Source organism: Sturnira hondurensis, unplaced genomic scaffold (assembly GCF_014824575.4).
Source record: "Sturnira hondurensis isolate 20B ecotype Veracruz unplaced genomic scaffold, ASM1482457v3 Scaffold0004474, whole genome shotgun sequence".
NCBI lineage: Eukaryota > Metazoa > Chordata > Mammalia > Chiroptera > Phyllostomidae > Sturnira > Sturnira hondurensis.
The window spans coordinates 8,651,352-8,668,978 of NW_028077105.1; the positions used below are offsets into that span (position 1 = coordinate 8,651,352).

General features: G+C 37.1%; 1 protein-coding gene across 3 annotated transcripts in view; it reads right to left on the reverse strand.

The window, feature by feature from the left end:
• The window catches only part of LAMA2 (laminin subunit alpha 2), a 531,387-nt gene that overhangs the window by 56,068 nt on the left and 457,692 nt on the right, over positions 1–17,627 (reverse strand). For all 3 annotated transcript variants that reach the window (XM_037045779.1, XM_037045780.1, XM_037045778.1), the window contains 5 exons: positions 15,497–15,651; positions 8,645–8,788; positions 7,513–7,646; positions 5,469–5,628; positions 2,565–2,689 (listed from right to left, as the gene is read on the reverse strand). In XM_037045779.1, coding sequence (XP_036901674.1) covers positions 2,565–2,689; positions 5,469–5,628; positions 7,513–7,646; positions 8,645–8,788; positions 15,497–15,651 — 718 coding nt within the window. The remainder of the gene's footprint in view (positions 1–2,564; positions 2,690–5,468; positions 5,629–7,512; positions 7,647–8,644; positions 8,789–15,496; positions 15,652–17,627) is intronic.

Below are 17,627 nucleotides of genomic sequence, written 5' to 3' on the forward strand. Positions count from 1 at the left end.
ATACAGAATTAATGTACAGAAATCAGTTGCATTTTCATATACTAATCATAAACTATCAGAAAAAAACTAAAAAAAATTCCATTTATAATGGAACAACAACAAGAAAATATGATACCAAGGGATAAATTTAATCAAGGATGTAAAAGACCTGTACTTAGAAAATTATAGCATACTAAGGAAAGAAATTGAGGAAAACACAAACAAGTGTAAGCATATATTGTGTTCATGGATAGGAAAAATTAACATCATTAAAATGCGCTTACTACCCCAAGCAATCTATAGATTCAATTCCTATTAAAATACCAATGGCGTATCTCACAGAACTAGAACAAATATTCCAAATGTTTATATGAAACCACAAAAGACCCCAAATAGCCACAGGAATCTTTAAAAAGAACAACAAAGTTGGTGGTATCACACTAGCTGATGTTAAATTATATTATAAGGCCATGGTAATCAAAATAGCATAGTACTAGCATAAAAACAGGCATGTAGACCACTGGAAGGGAATTGAGAGCTCGGAAATAAACCCATGACTTTATGATTAATTAATATTTGACAAAGGAGGCAAGAACATGCAATAGGGTAAAGACTGTCTATTCAATAAATGGTGCTGAAAAAGCTCAACCAACACATGCCAAAAAAATAAACAAATAAAACCACACCACCTCCTACACAATACACAAGAACAAACTCAAAATAGATTAAACACTTAAGTAAGTGGCAAAACCATAAAAATCTTAGAATAAAATATAGGCAGTAAAATGTCAAACATTTCTTGTAGCAGTATTTTTTTCTGATACATCTCTTTGGGCAAGGAAAACAAAATAAAAAAGAATAAACAACTGAGACTACATCAAACTAAAAAGCTTTTGCACAGCAAAGGAAACCATCAACAAAATCAAAAGTCAACTCACTGAATGGAAGAACATATTTGCAATGATACGTCTGATAAGCATTATTTTCCAAAATTTATAACTTATACAACTTAATACTAAAAAAAAGATGTAATAATAAATGGACAATTAATAAATGGACAAAGGACTTGAATACACACTTCTCCAAAGAGGGCATATGGATGGCCAATAGGTATGTGAAAAGATGCTTGATGTCACTAATTGTCAGAGAAATGTAAATTAAAAGCACAGTAAGGTATCATCTCACACCTGTCAGAATGGCTATTGTCAATAAATCAACAAACAACAAGAGCTGGTAAGGATGTGGAGAAAAGGGAACACGTGCACTATTGGTGGGAATGCAGATTGGTGCAGCCACTGTGGAAGCCAGTACAGGGTTACCTCAAACCATTAAACCATTAAAAATGGCCCTGGCTGGTGTAGCTCAGTGGATTGAGCACGGCCTGTGGACCAAAGGGTTGCTGGTTGGATTCCCAGTCAGGGCACATGCCTGGGTTGCAGGCCAGTTCCCAGCAGGGGACTCATGAGAGGCAACCACACATTGATGTTTCTCTCCCTCTCTCCTTCCCTTCCTCTCTGCCTAAAAATAAATAAATAAAATCTTTAAAAATTGTTTTAAAAAGTTAAAAATGGAACTGCATTATGACTCAGGAATTCCACATCTATATGGGAATATATCTAAAGGAACCTAATTTGAAAGACATAAGCACCCTTATGCTCACTGCAGCCCTATTTACCACAGCTAAGATCTGCAAGCAGCCCAGATGTCCATCAGTAGATGAGTGGATAAAAAGCTTGGGTACATTTACACAATGGAATACTACTCAGCCATAAAAAGGTCACTCATACTTTTTGTTACAGTATGGATGGATCTGCAGAGTACTTTGCTAAGTGAAATAAACCAGCCAGAGAGATACATACCATATGATTTCACTTATGTGTGGAAGCTAATGAACAAAATAAACAAAACAGAAACAGATTCATAGATATGGAGAACAAACTGATGATTGCCAGGGGGAGAGGTGGTCTGAGTGAAAAAGGTAAAGGGATTAAGTTAAAAAAACAGACAAGGTCAACAGTATGGTGACTGCCAGAAGGAAAAAGGGGTGGGAAAAAGAGGTGGGAGAAGGCATATGGGGAATAAATAGTGGTAGAAAGAGATTTGGCTTTGGGTGGTAGGCGTATGCACGATGCAGTATTCAAATGATAAAGTACAGAATTGTACACTTGTAACCTGTGTTACTCCAATAAATTCAAGAAAAATAAAAGTAGAATATTATTATTTAAAAAGAAAAAGAAATGATAACTACAAGATATCTACAGACACACAAAAAAACCCTCCTGTACATGAAGAGAAGTGGAGTGGAAAGAGACAGTAGTCTTAACTAATTGAGGTTAAAATACCTGACCTTTGCACATTTTACAAAACCATGTGACCATGTTGAAGTGATGCTAAAGCACCTCCCAGAGCCTTGGAAAGGGCCTGCACAAACTGGGGAAGGAACTTGAACTTTTACTGGCATCAGGGTAAATCCACCTCCGACCATAATCACCTCGAGCCTGCTCCGTATCAGCCGTGTGACAACAGAGTAGTGCGCAATAAAACTACAGCTTCTGTGATGCACAGGCCAGACCATCTCAACTAACCTGACCGTGCATCCTTTGCAGTCTCCTTCTATTTCTCGGAAATTCCACAACCCTATAGGTTTGCTGTCAAAGTATGTCTCTCCCATACAGCCAGTGAATGTAATCACACGTACAGCATCAGCCTTCTGCAGAGAGAAATATATTCGTTAGAATTTCACTAAAAATCTTCAAGCACCCGTAAGATTTATGAGCAGCAGAATGTGGAATAGTCACTATCCACTCTTTCTGATATTCTTCTTTGTGCACATGTTCATCTTTTAACCACACCACATCCTCACAGATCCTGGTTACTTTGTGCTCCAGCAGTGTATCATCATTAATAAATTAACCCTTCCTAGCTTCTGACTTGAGGTGACCTACTTATCTTCTTTGATATTTTATTTTGTGTGTGTCTAACATGGATATTTAGGAAAGTTAAATTAGATAATTTACTTATGGTACCATATAGAGTGACTGGCATTTACCAAATGTTTGTACTCTTATGCCACTAAGAAGATTTCTTCCATGAAAGAAGGGGTACATACTAACTAGTGAACCCCTTGTAGATGAATTATGCATCCTATGATAGTGCTGTCCCCAATTTTTTCAATTCCTTTTATGCCCAAGCAGGTTTCGCATGCAGAAGAATGAAGACAAGAGTATATTTGTAAGAAAAGGGACCATGTTGGTAGAGCTGTTGGGAGACACAGCACAGGGCCTGACATCCCACAGGGGCTGTTGAATGACGGTACATATTTGTTGAATGACATCCCTGGTGTCATTTTCATAGGGAAAGGTCTTAAGCCTGGTACATGACACAGTCACAAAGAGGGGGAATGACACAGTCCATGGTAGAGAACCTTGCTGTAATTTAAACAACTGTTCCTTTTGGCCTTAACATATTATGCATAAATTCTATATTCTGGTGCCTATAACTTCAGAAACACTTTGCCAAAGCGAATCCACATTTCTCTACATAATCTTGGGTTGTGGGGGAGGGAAAGGACACATTTGTGTTTTAGTAAAATGTAAAAGAATGGTCACTGAACAGGTAAAATGTGTCATTACAGTCTTAGAGTTAGCTCATCAACCCGTACATCTTCCTCTTGCTGAGAAGAGGGGCACTGTCAGGTTGAAAAATGTTGATTGGAGCTGATGTCAGGCAGTCCTTAGAATTCTCAAAAACTCTCTTAATTTTCCAGAGGTTGATTCTCCTACTTGTGGATGCTCCTTGCTTTTTGCTTTGCCCTTCCACATCCTAAAAATATACATGGATATATTTTCCCTCTCCTTTGGATTTTCATCAGCATGTTGACTTAGTTACTTGTTTTTAGTTTTTGGTTCATATTCTGGTATGACAGTTTCCTGGAAACTCTTGGTCAAAATCATTAAGATTTTTTATAGATTTCATTTGTGTGTTTTATTTTCCCCTGAGATTGTTGTGAGAAAGTTGCTTTGTGCCAGTGACATTGGATAATAATAAAAATGACTTAAGGTGCGATTTAAGGTGTGATTTAAGTTGCAATTTAAGGTGTGGCTACATGGCTTAGGCATTTGTTACAAATTGTGTGCACATAATCTCCCTGCTCACTGTGGCCATGACATATGGTAGTGAAGAGTGCAGGCACTTGTGCCTGTAAACCTGCATTTAACCGCAGCTCCATCACTTAGTGCTGTGTGACTCTGGTGAAGTCATTTAACTTCTCTCTTACTTAGATGTCTTAACTAAGAAGAGGATACTACCTTTTGGGGCTGTTGTGAAAAATAAGTAATGCATGTAAATGACTTAGGACATTATAGAGCACATAGTAAAGTCTATATGAGTGATATAAAATATATTATTAATATGCAGGCAAAGTAGATATTTCCATCTCCCCTTTCTTGTTGACATAACTGAAGCCCAAGGGGTTAAGTGACTTGCCTAAGGTCATATTTTAGTAAGTGATAGAGCAGAGAATCCAACCTGGACTTGACTTCAAAATACATGGTTTTTGCACTGCTCTGTGCTACCCCTATATACATCTTTCTGGAGAGAAGAGAAATTGGGCAATATGCCCATATATTACTATGTGCCATATATATTTTCATGCAGTTCTAAGAAATAAGAATGATTTTAGTGTATAGTTGTGGAGTCAATTACAATACTTTAGAGTCACATCTTGCACACAAAGCAAATAAAACAACCTCAGTCATAAGAAGGCTCAGTGCTCATAAATTTGGGGTCTTCACCCTGGCCCTTCACCTTTCCTGACTAATCTCATCCTGGAGTAATTCTGATAAGCCCAGGATTAACCGTTCTATTTGGTTGTGTTCTTCCATCTCACCCACCGGTCATTTTCCAACACCTAATTCCATTTAATCAGCATGAGCTTCTTAAAAAGGAAGGCACTTTGCAATCTGAAATGTACAAGGGCTCACCCTGAAGTAATTATGAATATTAAGTATATTATTCTGTAAGAATGAGGAGAGGAGCAACTTAAAAACTTTAAAAATCAGATCACAATTTGAAAGCTTATGACTCCTGTGATATTTCCCAAGGTATTCATAAACCTCTTAATTAGATGTGTTTGAACTTTATAGCACTTCATAGCAATAAATCACAAGTTGATTCAGAAAGTAAAGTATATTTAACGATCACTTTGCTTTTGAGGCAAATAAAACAAGATTGTATAAAAATTGATGCCACAGATTAGGACAACATGATAAGTATATAAGTAAATACACATAGGCTTAAAATATTGTTCTTCCACTATTAAACATTCATAGAAGAAAATTCTTACATGACATATATTACTGCTTTCAAAAATACAAATTGAGCAAACAGTGGCTGAGCTTTTACAGAGTTTTGTCATGCTTCTCCCTAAGTAATCGTGTCAGGAGTTGCCTACAAAGACGAGGTCAACAGGATGGGGAGGAACACATTACCTTCAACTTCCCAGTCAAGCCACCAACGAAGAGCATTGCATTTGCATCCACATCTAGAATCGTGTACCCTGGAGGAGACACTGAATGGTGTGTACTGGGCATAATGCTGGCTTTGGGTCCATCCAGGGCCCTCACAGAAATGGTTCCATTTCTCCCAGTTCTTCCAGGATACGTGTTGAAAGGAAGTGGAAGGAAATACAGAAAATGAATTATGTACCCCCTTTCTGGTAGCTTAAGGTTGAAAAAGCATTAAATGTAGAGACTTGTTTTGGAATTTGAGAGTTAACTGGGTTATCTAGCTCAAAGATTCTGGACGCATTAAACTGCAAATCAAAACCCAGGGGCTGACCTTCCCTAGACGCTACCTGTTGGAGTCAGCCGGGACCGGGGAGCAGCATGCCCTGATCCTGGGTGCCCGTTGCTATGGAGTGAGCGACACACTCACTGAGTGACACAGCAGTGACGAGCTGACCAAATGGCTGTTGGTTAAATGGCTGTCTTGTGAGCCTTTTCCTGTGGCTCACAAAACAGTTTACTATCTACCAACACATACTATTTAAATAAATTTATATTACTTCACTTACCATTTTGTCTAATTTAATTCAGCAAGTGAACCCTTCTGCATGATAGACTGCATAATTTCTCCTAAAATCCCTTATTATATCTTGGATTCAGATCTGCTGAAGTAGTCTTCCTGGAACTGCGCATCTTTTATTGTTTGGCACACTGTCTTAATGTATATCATATAATATCTAATCTTCAGAGTTGGGGATACAAATCGTATAAAAGAACTTCACTTTTAAATTCAATTAGTGTGGTTTTGAAAGTTATTATTATTGTATTTCATTTTCTTTTTAAAAAGTGATGGATTTCCATGAATTGTTAAATAAGAAAATCTGCTCTCTTTTCTGAGACAAGCTGTCACAACAAAACTTTAGCGTCATATTTCTCTCCCTGCTGTCTCATTTTAGTAATCTTTTTCTCTTTGAAGGTGCAGTATTAATTGAAATACATGCAAACAATAGAATTAATTTATCAAATAAAATTCTACTTCTTTAACAGAATATGTCTATTCTGATCAAAGAACTGTACTTCGTGAATACAAACATTCTTACGTTCTTAAAAAACAGAGTCCCCCCCACTTCCATCACCTATGGATGCAATTTTGTCTGTTGGTCTTTTTCTCTCTCTCTCTCTCTCACACACACACACACGCATTTCTGAAGATCTCAAAAAGGAATCGAAGATATTGCTTCTCATTGAGTTGCGTTCTAAATTTTTTATTATGGAAAAATTCAAACATACAATCATAGAATGAGATTCTATGTATTTATCGCCTAGATTCAACCATTACCTGATTGGTGATCAACTGCCTCTGCAGCCCTAAGCCCTTAACAGTATCTCTGAACTATGAGCTGTTTGAGGTGTAGCAAACAGTGGAGAATTAGGGAAAAAGAGAAGTCGAGGGGGAAGTAGTCTTAAGGATAGGAACGGTTTCTCTAAGTAATCCAGACACTGCTAGAAATTAATTGAATTATGGGGTTAAAGATAGAATTGGTCAGTTTCCTGTTGTGGCCCATTTTAAGCATTCATGCCAGCATTTAGAGAGCGCACAGGCCGATAGGTGAGGCTGCTGTGTAGAACATGTACATAGACTAGCAGAGCAACTGTGTGCACCAAAGACAGGCACTCAGGGCAGTTCTTAGGGTCTGGCTTGTTCCAAGTGAGTTGTTTCAGCACTTCTTCAGGTGCTACTGCATGACTGAAAACAACCTCCACATTTCTGTGGGACAGCCAGAAAAGGGGTTCAAAGCAAATAGTTAATCTGGTCAAGATCTCCAAGGCTTTTCAGGTCCTAATTGGCGCTACAAAGATAGCAATTCACACACGATTATGCACAGACACATAATCACATAATGTATATAAATAAATAAATAAACATAAATATGTGTATATCCATTTCAAGAAGTTAGGAGTTTTCTTATAAACTTGGAAACGACTTCAAAATCCTGTCATTTATTTTAATCTTTACTGATTTCGTTACCTTGATGCCTCAATACGGTACCAATACGAGTCATCAATAGTCAAATCTGGATACTCTACGCGTCCAACTCCAGATCCAACATCCCAGAGAAAGCTGACTTTGCCTTTGCGCATTTCTATAGCCAGAAAGTCAATCTAGTTCAGAGAAACACAAAAACAATACGTATCGTATATAAGGCGCCCAGAAAGAGAAGGCCAGCAGAGTTCTTTTAACAGGTGCCATTTACAAATACGTGAAATGATTAGAAGCTGCATGATAAAATTCCCGAACAATATGAACCATTATTATGTATAGTTAAATGATATTTTATCATTGTATCTTTAAGGCAACACAGTTGTCCATACTGCTGAGGTGTATGTGTTGATTTAATCAATTCCAGTTAGGACTAATTTTGATGCTTTCCCTGATACTTGTGGTAGAGATATGGCAAATACTTAGATTCATAACTCATTGTTTTCTCCAAGAGCACTACATGTTTAAAGGGCCAGCTATGAATTTCTGCAAGGTGACCCCGAACTTCTCACCTGAATTCTAGGTATTGACTTATGCGATGAGTAGTCCGTTGAAAACTTATATTCATTTTGGAAGGTTGCCACACAATGCAAAGTCAAATAGTTTAAATGAAAGGATTCAGAACTTTTTCAGTGGGCTCTGTGAGTTACAACTTCTTTGAGTCATAAACTCAACAGAAAAATTTTCATTGACACAAAATGAGCACACAATTTTCCCATTTTCATTTACCATGAAAGTTCATTATAATTTCTCAGTGAGAGAAAAGTACAAACAAACAAACAAAAAACAAAGAAAAAAAAATCCCAAGCTGTATTCCTATTAATTTTTCTTTTTAAACAGCTGGATCTGGAAAAATAATTCAAAATGAATGCTGGTATGCTCACGGAAGCAGATGTGTGTAAGAACTATGAAAAGTGTTCTTCATTTCATTTGGCTTCTAACTTAACTGGGCACTTCAGAACTTTGTGAGGTAAGACTCTGAGGTTTTCAAGTCTGAAAGGCTACATTACATGATTCTGGGACCATGTTATTGGATTCTGTGCATTTTCCTCACTACCAGGATTAACCTCTGACTATACATATACACAATAAGGCAAGAAAAACTGAATATTAGACTTACAAATTTGGCACTTCCAAGATAAAAAAGGAGGTTGTCAGCAACGGGTGTCTTTACATTGACAACGATGTTGTTGTAGCTTCCTTTCTTGATTTCTGGCTTGTACGTTCGAATGCAGTCACCTCCCGAAGACACAGATACTTTGATCTTCAAGGAAAACAAGGTACAAAGAACCAAGACTAAATCTCTCAGAAAGTTTAAATAGCTCCCAAACAACCACACAGCCATCATCATCTCTTCTTTGAAGTTATTTTTCTATTATCAAACACTATCATTAAATGCCCATATGCAGACACTATTTTACTCATTAATGAGGGCAGAGAAGAGCAGCTTTTTACCAGCATTTTGACAATAAGCTGTTCACAGCCACATGTCTTGTTAGCACACTCATAGTTTCTGAAGCATGCAACTAAAGAATTCTTCTCTTCATACTTTACTCCTTTATGAACATGGGACCATTTTCAAAGGTTGATTTTACATAAAGCTAATGGTAATATCTTTATTAGGGTTGTTTAATGAAATTTTGCAATTCAAATTTCAGCCATTTTGGTATCATTTCAAGTAGGAAACTATTTTTTCTTACAGTTTTCGAGTGGAAATTATCTATTCTCTCATGTTCTTGAAGTTGAAAGAGGGCAAACAGATTTTGTTCTAAATGTTCTAACAATAAGGGGATTATTAATCATTCCATTCAGAATATACATTTGAGGACAAATTATATCTTTTTATTAAGTTTCCAGGAAATGAGACAAATAATTTCCAAATGGCTATTACTATAAATGTATCTAACGGCTCCCTTTTCTGTTGACTTGATCTTTAAAAATTACTACAAATTTCAAGGAAAAGAATTCCTATGTGAATAGAACTGACACCCTTCATGCCAATTTTTATGTCCATTACGGAGCCTTACTTCAATCACAAATAACACTAGCTGATTATTTGATTTAATTTCCCTTGGTTCAGATGCACCATCAAAGGGCCCTTTCAGGACAGCAGCGTTGCTTGCGCTCGGAGAAAAGCTGTTACTCTGCTCATGATAGTGCTCAAAGAAGGAGGGAGGGACAGGGAGAGATGTGAAACTTTTCTTTGCCACTGATTCAAATACCAGCCTTCAGGAAGCCTCTTGGTCCTCATTAGCAGTGAATTTCTATTTTCTTAATCAATCCACTTATTTGTGCTAGTCATGTTGTTTTCACAATTAAAAGAAAACCAATGAACATTATTGTTACCCTCCCCATGAAAGGGCTGTGCAGACTCCAAACCAGAGAGCCTAGGACACCAAACAAGTCTCTATATTATGGTGACATAAGGAGGTGTTTCCAAGAGTCTAGTTAGGGTGTGAGGCAGCAATGGGAGTCCATTGGTGGTATAGATTATGCTCAAGAGGTGCTGAATTTATCATCAATAAACCAAAAAACAACAAGTGCTGGTGAGGATGTGGAGAAAGGAGAATTCTTTTGCACTGTTGGTGGGAATGCAGACTGGTACAGCCACTGAGGAAAGCAGATACTTCAAAAATGGATTAAAAATGGATTTGCCATTTTTTAAAAAAATAGAGACTTTTAAAAAGATTTTATTTACTTATCTTTAGAGGGGACGGGAAGGAGAGAAGGAGAGAAATAGCAATGTATGGTTGCCTCTAGTGAGTCCTCTGCTGGGAACTGGCCTGCAACCCAGGCATGTGCCCCGACTGGGAACCAAACTGCGATCGTGTGGTTCACAGGCCTGCGCTCAATCCACTGAGCTACGCCAGCCAGGGCTGGATTTGTCATTTCACCCAGCTTTCCCACTTCTGGGAACATATCCAAAGAAAACCAAGACAATAATTCAAAAGAACATAAGCACCCTTATGCTCATTGTAGCATTATTTACAATTGCCAAGACATGGAAGCAGCCCAAGTATCCACCAGTAGGTGAGTGGATAAAACAACTATGGGGTACTTACACATTGGAATACCACTTGGCTTTAAAAACAAAGAAAATTTTACCCTTTGTGACAATATGGATGGACCCGGAGAACATTATGCTAATTTGAATAAGCTAGACAGAGAAAAACAAATACCATATGATTTCACGCATATGTGCTATCTAAGGAACACACTGAAGTAATAAGGACAGACTCATGGATAAAGAGCAGGGTGACAGCTAGTGGTGGGGAGGTGGCAGGGAGAGATTGAGCAAAAACGAAAAAGGGCCCATGGACATGGACAACAGTGTGGCGATTACTAGGGCGAGGAGGGCATAAGGGGACTAAATGGTAATAGAAAAAATACAATAAAAATTAAATTTAAAAAGAGGTAATGATTTCAACATTGGTTGGATTTAAAAGAGAAAGCTAAGGAGAGGGGTGTTGGTTGTGACAAATATGTCAATTCCTACATGTTTGAGCACTTCTGGGGATATGTAGATCTGTACATAAGTCATGTATTCATACATGGTTTCTTCAACTAATATGCTATCCAGATTATGTCTCAAGTGCAGGAAATCGTGTATTCAAAAGAAACAGGGGCTTACCCTCACAGAGCCTTGTGTGGTGGCCTGGGGGAATAACTGAGGAAGCCTACTGCTTAGCCTGCTTTCCCAGTCCTTGCCCTCTTCCCCCAAAGGGCGGGTCCCTGTCTGTTCACCGAGAGACACAGTATTGTGGTCAAGTTTGGTCCCCAGGAAGTTTGGCCTGTGTTCTGGAGAAGATAGTCTTTTCTGGTTTTGTGGTTTTCAGACAAGAAGTTAGTTCTTTGTTTCACAAAAGAGGGAATTTCCCTTCTACATAAAATGGTAGGGTAGGTGAATCAAAATAAATCACAAAAAACACAGGAGTAAGAAATGTACAGCTGTTCTTTGGATGTCAATACTATGCAGCAGAGGTACAAGGGGGGTTGTCAGAGAATGTTACATGGTAGAGGAGCAGCTATACAAAGGTTTATCCAAGGGCTTAGAGATGAAAAGGAGAAGTAAAGCAAGAAAAGGAGGCTATAGCAGAGGGCAGGTAGGGGAAATGCAGTCTTCAGATGTTTTAATGTTTAGGAAAAGATATAGGAGATAGTGAGTTTTTAGAAATTCACAGCAAGTGAACCAAAAGCATCAGGGGAGAAGAACTTGGCACTAAGTAGATTTAATATGTGAGGCAGGCTGCAAGTGTCATTGACTTTGTAAAAAGATCAGAGAGAAGAAATCAAGATCTGACTGGAGTTCAGGAGTACAACAGATTGAGCTCTTTCTAGCAGGAATAATATCCAAAATTCTAGTGGGGCTGGATTACTAATCAAAAGTAACTGTGTGTGGTTTGTTTTATCTTTATTCCATATATGCTTTATAAGCTTATGGCAAGTTTAATCACAAATAACTTATTTTTGTTTAAAGAACACAATATTACAAGACTCCTCAGTTCCTGTTAAGAGAAGAAATGACTGAGTATGGGTGGAATACAGAACCGGTTGGTCATGGGAGGAGTTTCTGCCCTTGCTTAGATATACGTGGGAGAAATGATAGGGGATGACACCATTGGTGTGACTCACTTCTGGTCAAGATGGCAGCACAGATAAACACAGCTCATCTCCTTACATAACCACATCCAAATTACAGCTAAATATAGAACAACCATCACTCAGAACATCATAGTTATACCCAATATGCCAACAATTAATCTTACACAGTAATCTACGGGTCAACTCGGAGACAGTTATATGCCATGTGAACTGGATTTTCTCTTTTCTGGCTCATGGTTTTGAACGCATGCTCAGTACCTGAAAATTTCAGGCAGCCCAAACTGTTGGTAACCAGTCCATACCTATTCATTTCTCGTTGAAATGCTTTGTGCTTTTATTTACAATTATAGATATCTATTTTGACTACCTTAAATTAGGTAATCTAAGTACAGCATATGTAAATTTATCTAGAGGGGCAAGGTTTCTGAAACAAAAATGTCCTTAAGATATTAGGTTCTACCAACCACTGTTATTTCTAAAGTGAATTCTTAGTAAGACTTCTAAACAAAAATCACCAAGCACTAGGTATCTTTGAAGCATTTTTCATAAACATTGTTTACCAATGTATCATCATGAACGCAGTTAAACATTATTGAAAATCCCATTATTATATCTATTGGATTTTCATGCATTTTCATCCAACAACCTGGTCATTTATTTAAAAAGAGCATCAGTCACTCAATTTCAAACTCAACAAAGACAAAAAAAAAAAACCCTACTTTAAAATAAATGTCTTTAATTTGCTTGGTCCCATTGTATATGCATTAAGGCCACATCCAGACTCTCACACCAAGTTACAAATATGTTTACCAATCAGCCAAATGTCATCTTCAATTTGTATAAAACTCATGGAAAAATTTGGCTTCTTACATATTTCTAACATCTTATGAAAAGTAGGGCACTTTGTGTAATTTCTATATCCAAAAGTGATTGAAAATTTCCTTAAAAGCCATAGGCCCTGGTTGCTTTTTCTAGCATTACTTTTATTTTGTGTCTGGAGACAGGTTACACACATTGACATTACAGAATTTTAACTTTTTCTCCAGGGGGAGCGTTTGAAGTAGGAAAATTCTCAAAACTGATAAATCCATGGTCATATTTCAAAATTTCTTTATAATGAAGATATAACAAAAATGTCCAGATGGTAGTTACAGAATAATCATGGGGATATAAAGTACAATGTAGGCAATAAAGTCAATAATATTCTAATAACTGTGTGGTGTCAGATGGGTATGAGATTTATCAGGACCGTCACTTAGTAACTTATATAATGTCTAATCATTGGGATGTAAACTGGAAACTAATATAATACTGTATATTAACTGTACTTGAAAAATAAAAAAAATTAGAAAAATGTTCAGATTTCCCCACCTGATAACTAGGCAGAGTGTGTGGCTATGTGATTCACAGTAGACTGTTCACTATTATTGCTTCCTCAAACTTAATATTGCCAAGCGCAGGGGTGGTACACCGGTCTGTCGTTTCCCCGGCCACTGCCATCATTGGCTCTTGCAATGCGAAATTTGCTCCCTCCTTTGTAGTGTTTCTCACCTGCCCCACAAACTACTTCCAGATTCACATTCTAAATGCTCAGCTCTGATTATACTTTATAAACAGGTACCTTCGGCTTCGCCTCACCAATAATGTTTATTTTAGGCAAAATCACAGCTAAATTAAACTGATTAACTTACACTTTCCAGGGCCTGACAATACCTGGCCTCTACACACCTTTCCAGTTTAAAGTTCACTTTACCAATAAATAATTTTGCCAAACTAGACTGCTCCTTCAGAAAACAACCCTACGGTTTTCTCTCTCTGTCTTGGCTCAAGCTATCCCCCCTTCTAAGAATGATGCTCTCCCCATGCGCTTCTGCCCCCTCCCATGCCCAGCACTACGTCCCTTTAGGCCTGGCTCAAATCCCTCACTTCAGGGAATCTTCTGGCCCCTATCAGAGGCGATCTTTCCTTGAATGACTTTATAGCATTTCCATTGTTCATACAATGCAGTACAACATTCTGCGTTAGTTTAGAGTTGTTTGAGTACATGTCTTACTTCTTTTACTACAGTTTAAATTTTGTGTGTTCCTTGTTCATCTTTGTGTACTTCATAGCAAGTGGCCTTGAACCCAGGAGATGGTTTTTCTACACTGATTAAATCTTAGGGAAAACCCCACACTTTGGAGAGAGATCTGATTTATTTTTACCTGTGGTTCACACTAACAATGATCACCTGTTCTCCTACTGCCTACATGATTTTCATATTGTACCTCAATAATAATCTTTTCAACCTTATCTGCTGTTTTTTTTACTGAGCTTATGTACATTATCTTCACTAATCTTTTTGTTGTTTTCTAAGTTTCTCTTCAGTCAGTGATGGATTATTTTTCAAAGTACATCTTGAACTTATTGTCTTGGCCTTCTTTAGAGGTATTAGACATGTAGAAAGGAGGACCATGGATATATTGTCACTTGGCTTTATATTCCTGGTCACTACTAGAAAAATATACATTGATGGATTAAGAAAGATCATTTCTAGTCATTCTAGCTTCACAGTTGCCAGGAAAACAACATTTTTGAGATGGAAGACATAGGTATCTATAAAGATTTGAGTTTAAACATGACAACATGAAAACTATTATCTTTTCCTTTCTATTTCTAAAAACCATCACGGGGATAACTTTACTCAATTAGATAAAGTTTCATATTGCCATTAACGATTCTGTCATTATTCATTAAAATGTTATTTTCTAGAAAGTTCTGCTTCTATCCTAATAGTCTTCTAGTCGTTAATAAAGACCAAAATTTTGATGTTTCCTATTCTTCCTCCAAAAAAGAAATTGTAAAAATTTCTTTTTACAGAGAAATTTTACAAAATTTCTTTTGGTTACAGAGTTCGTAACCAAAATAACTTGTGTTATTGCTTACACTCAAGCAATAAATATACAGAAAAGAATAGCTCCTCTTTGCTGTTACTTCACATAACCTTGTTCATTAATTCCTGCTACTTTACCACTGGTTTGCCTTTTTCTGCTTTCATCAAGAGCAAGGCACTCTCATTCATACTTTCTCAGTATACAAAAGTAAAGTATTCTTGCAACTTGCTTTACTCTATTTAAATAATAATAAAATACATCAGAATTTCCATTTATAAAGTAATTAGTGGTGATTACTCTTCTTAAGAGTTATCTTTTGAAATTTATGAAAAAAACTCAGAACATTTAACCTTCTATTCCCCAACTCTCCTAAAATAACTTCAAGTAAATAAAAAGAAACAAAAATCATTAAACAATACACACTGGGGAAGATATTTCACCTGGAAACAATACCAAACCACAACCAGTGACTGATATTGCAAATAAAAACAGCTTACGGAATTGGCTTGTTTCCGAGCTTGGTTTATCAGTTCTTTTATCTCAGAGATGTTTTTTTTCAGGTTATCCTCCAGTTCCTTGATGGGTTTGAGTTTACTGATGAGCCGATCAGCTTCTTGTTCTAGATTTTTCACAGTGGCATCTGCATCTGCAACTGCACAGGACAAGATTAGCACATACCACATATACACATGCACACATACAAACATGCATCCATGCACACTCATGCAAATGAAATTGCAGCATGCTTAACTAATTAATTAAAAGAATTTTATCTTCTCCACATGACAAAAGAAAGACCATGATTATTGCAGCAGCTTGTGATGGTGAATGGGAATATTTTAGCTGGGACTCAAGCAGGGCCAGAGGAAGAGCTTCAGAGGAACGAGGGCCAGCACTGGCTTCGTGAGGAAAATGGAAGTTAGCGTTGAGGGTTGAGAATGTGATAAACTTAATTCAATCCTTCATTCAATCCTTTCTAGCTTCAGCCACAAGCCAACCTTCACAGAATAGAATTTTAGTCATAGAATCAGGGAACTGAAAGTGTCTTTAAAATGTCACCTAGTCCGCCCAAACCAGACTTGTATTTAAATCAGGCCTCTCACATAAAAGTGGTTTCCTTTCTTTTACTCACTGTCTTTATTTGCACATCTGAAATAGAGTAGCTATCAAAAATGTCTTTTGAAAACCCTTCAATGTCGAACAACCCTTAGACTAAAGGCCTATTTTATCCTTCAATTAAATCTTTCATGATGCAGATCATTTTCATTTTGAAGAATAGTTGATTATCCTGCTCTCGATATTACATTGAACCACATTAAACTGCCATTGTTGCAGATAAAAAAAAGGTTGAATATTGACAATTTCAAAAGGGGTATAACCCCAAATGACTGAGGGTTATCACTGATCCATGGACATCCAGAGTGTCCCTTTCATAAGAGGGAAAATGACACAGGGAAAACCAATTATTCTCTTTCTAGCATGCTGGCAGTCTTATCCAAACCACATCATTTATTATCTGATCAAGCGTATATCGTTCTGTTTTCCGTCATTGGGACCCTGATTAAAAAGTGAAACTGCTTAAGGTCCGAGGCTAGATGCCCTGCTGGACTATGAATGATCTGCTCTCTGGCTGACGCTGCACCACTGGGAACCAGTCCTCAGGAATTAATGAAAAGCATTCAAAAGGAAGCAAATTATTATTTTAGGCTAAGTTTAAACTAAGAATTTTGAACTCATGCTCATAACTAGGACTTATATTGTTAGTGATGTTTAAAATGACAGAGGTCTCTTATCAGCAGTAACATGGAGTGGCAGGATGACCAACATAGAGTTCCCGATGTAGTTTGTTGGGGTCAAAGCCCTTGTTACATTATCGTGTAGATAATCACCATAACAACAGGTGTTCTTTCATTTTGTACACCTTTGAATAAGACACTTGTCTATTTTTTCTTCCTTTAATTCTCCAATATTACTATGATATTTGAAAAATTATTCTAGAGTTGAGGAAAATGCTTTAAATTCCCAAGAAAGAAAAATAAAGGGGTTAAGCAAAGACTACCTAGGCTTAGGCAGCAAATAATAGATCCTTTTCTTCTAATGCTCTTCGTAGTTTCTGTCAACAGTGTTAAAATGCATTCTGTAGGTTCATTCCCGTTTTTCTCCTCTATCTTTTGGAGAAGTGTAAATCATACGGAAATTATCTTCTTAGGCCCTGCCTGGGTAGCTCACTTGATTAGAGAATCATCCTGACATACTAAGGTTGTGGGTTGGATCCGGTCAGAGCAAATACAAGGATCTCCCACTAAATGCCTAAATAAGTGCAACAACAATCCAATGTTCCTCTCTCTCCCTTCCTCTCTCTCTTTCAAATCAATAACTAAAAAATTATCTTCTCAATGGTTTAAAATTAAATCATTTGTGACACTGAGTCTGATGATTTCTTGTGTAGTAGTTTTTGAAAGCTTCTTTCTGCCACAATTATTTGACTGTGTAGATTTTTAAATAACTTCTGAAGATAAATATGATCACAATGTTTTTTATAGAAAATTGTCTCTTTTACACTTTAAAATTTATAAGCATAGAGTTTACCAGCTATTATTTTATGTGTCAATTTTTCTTTTATCTAGT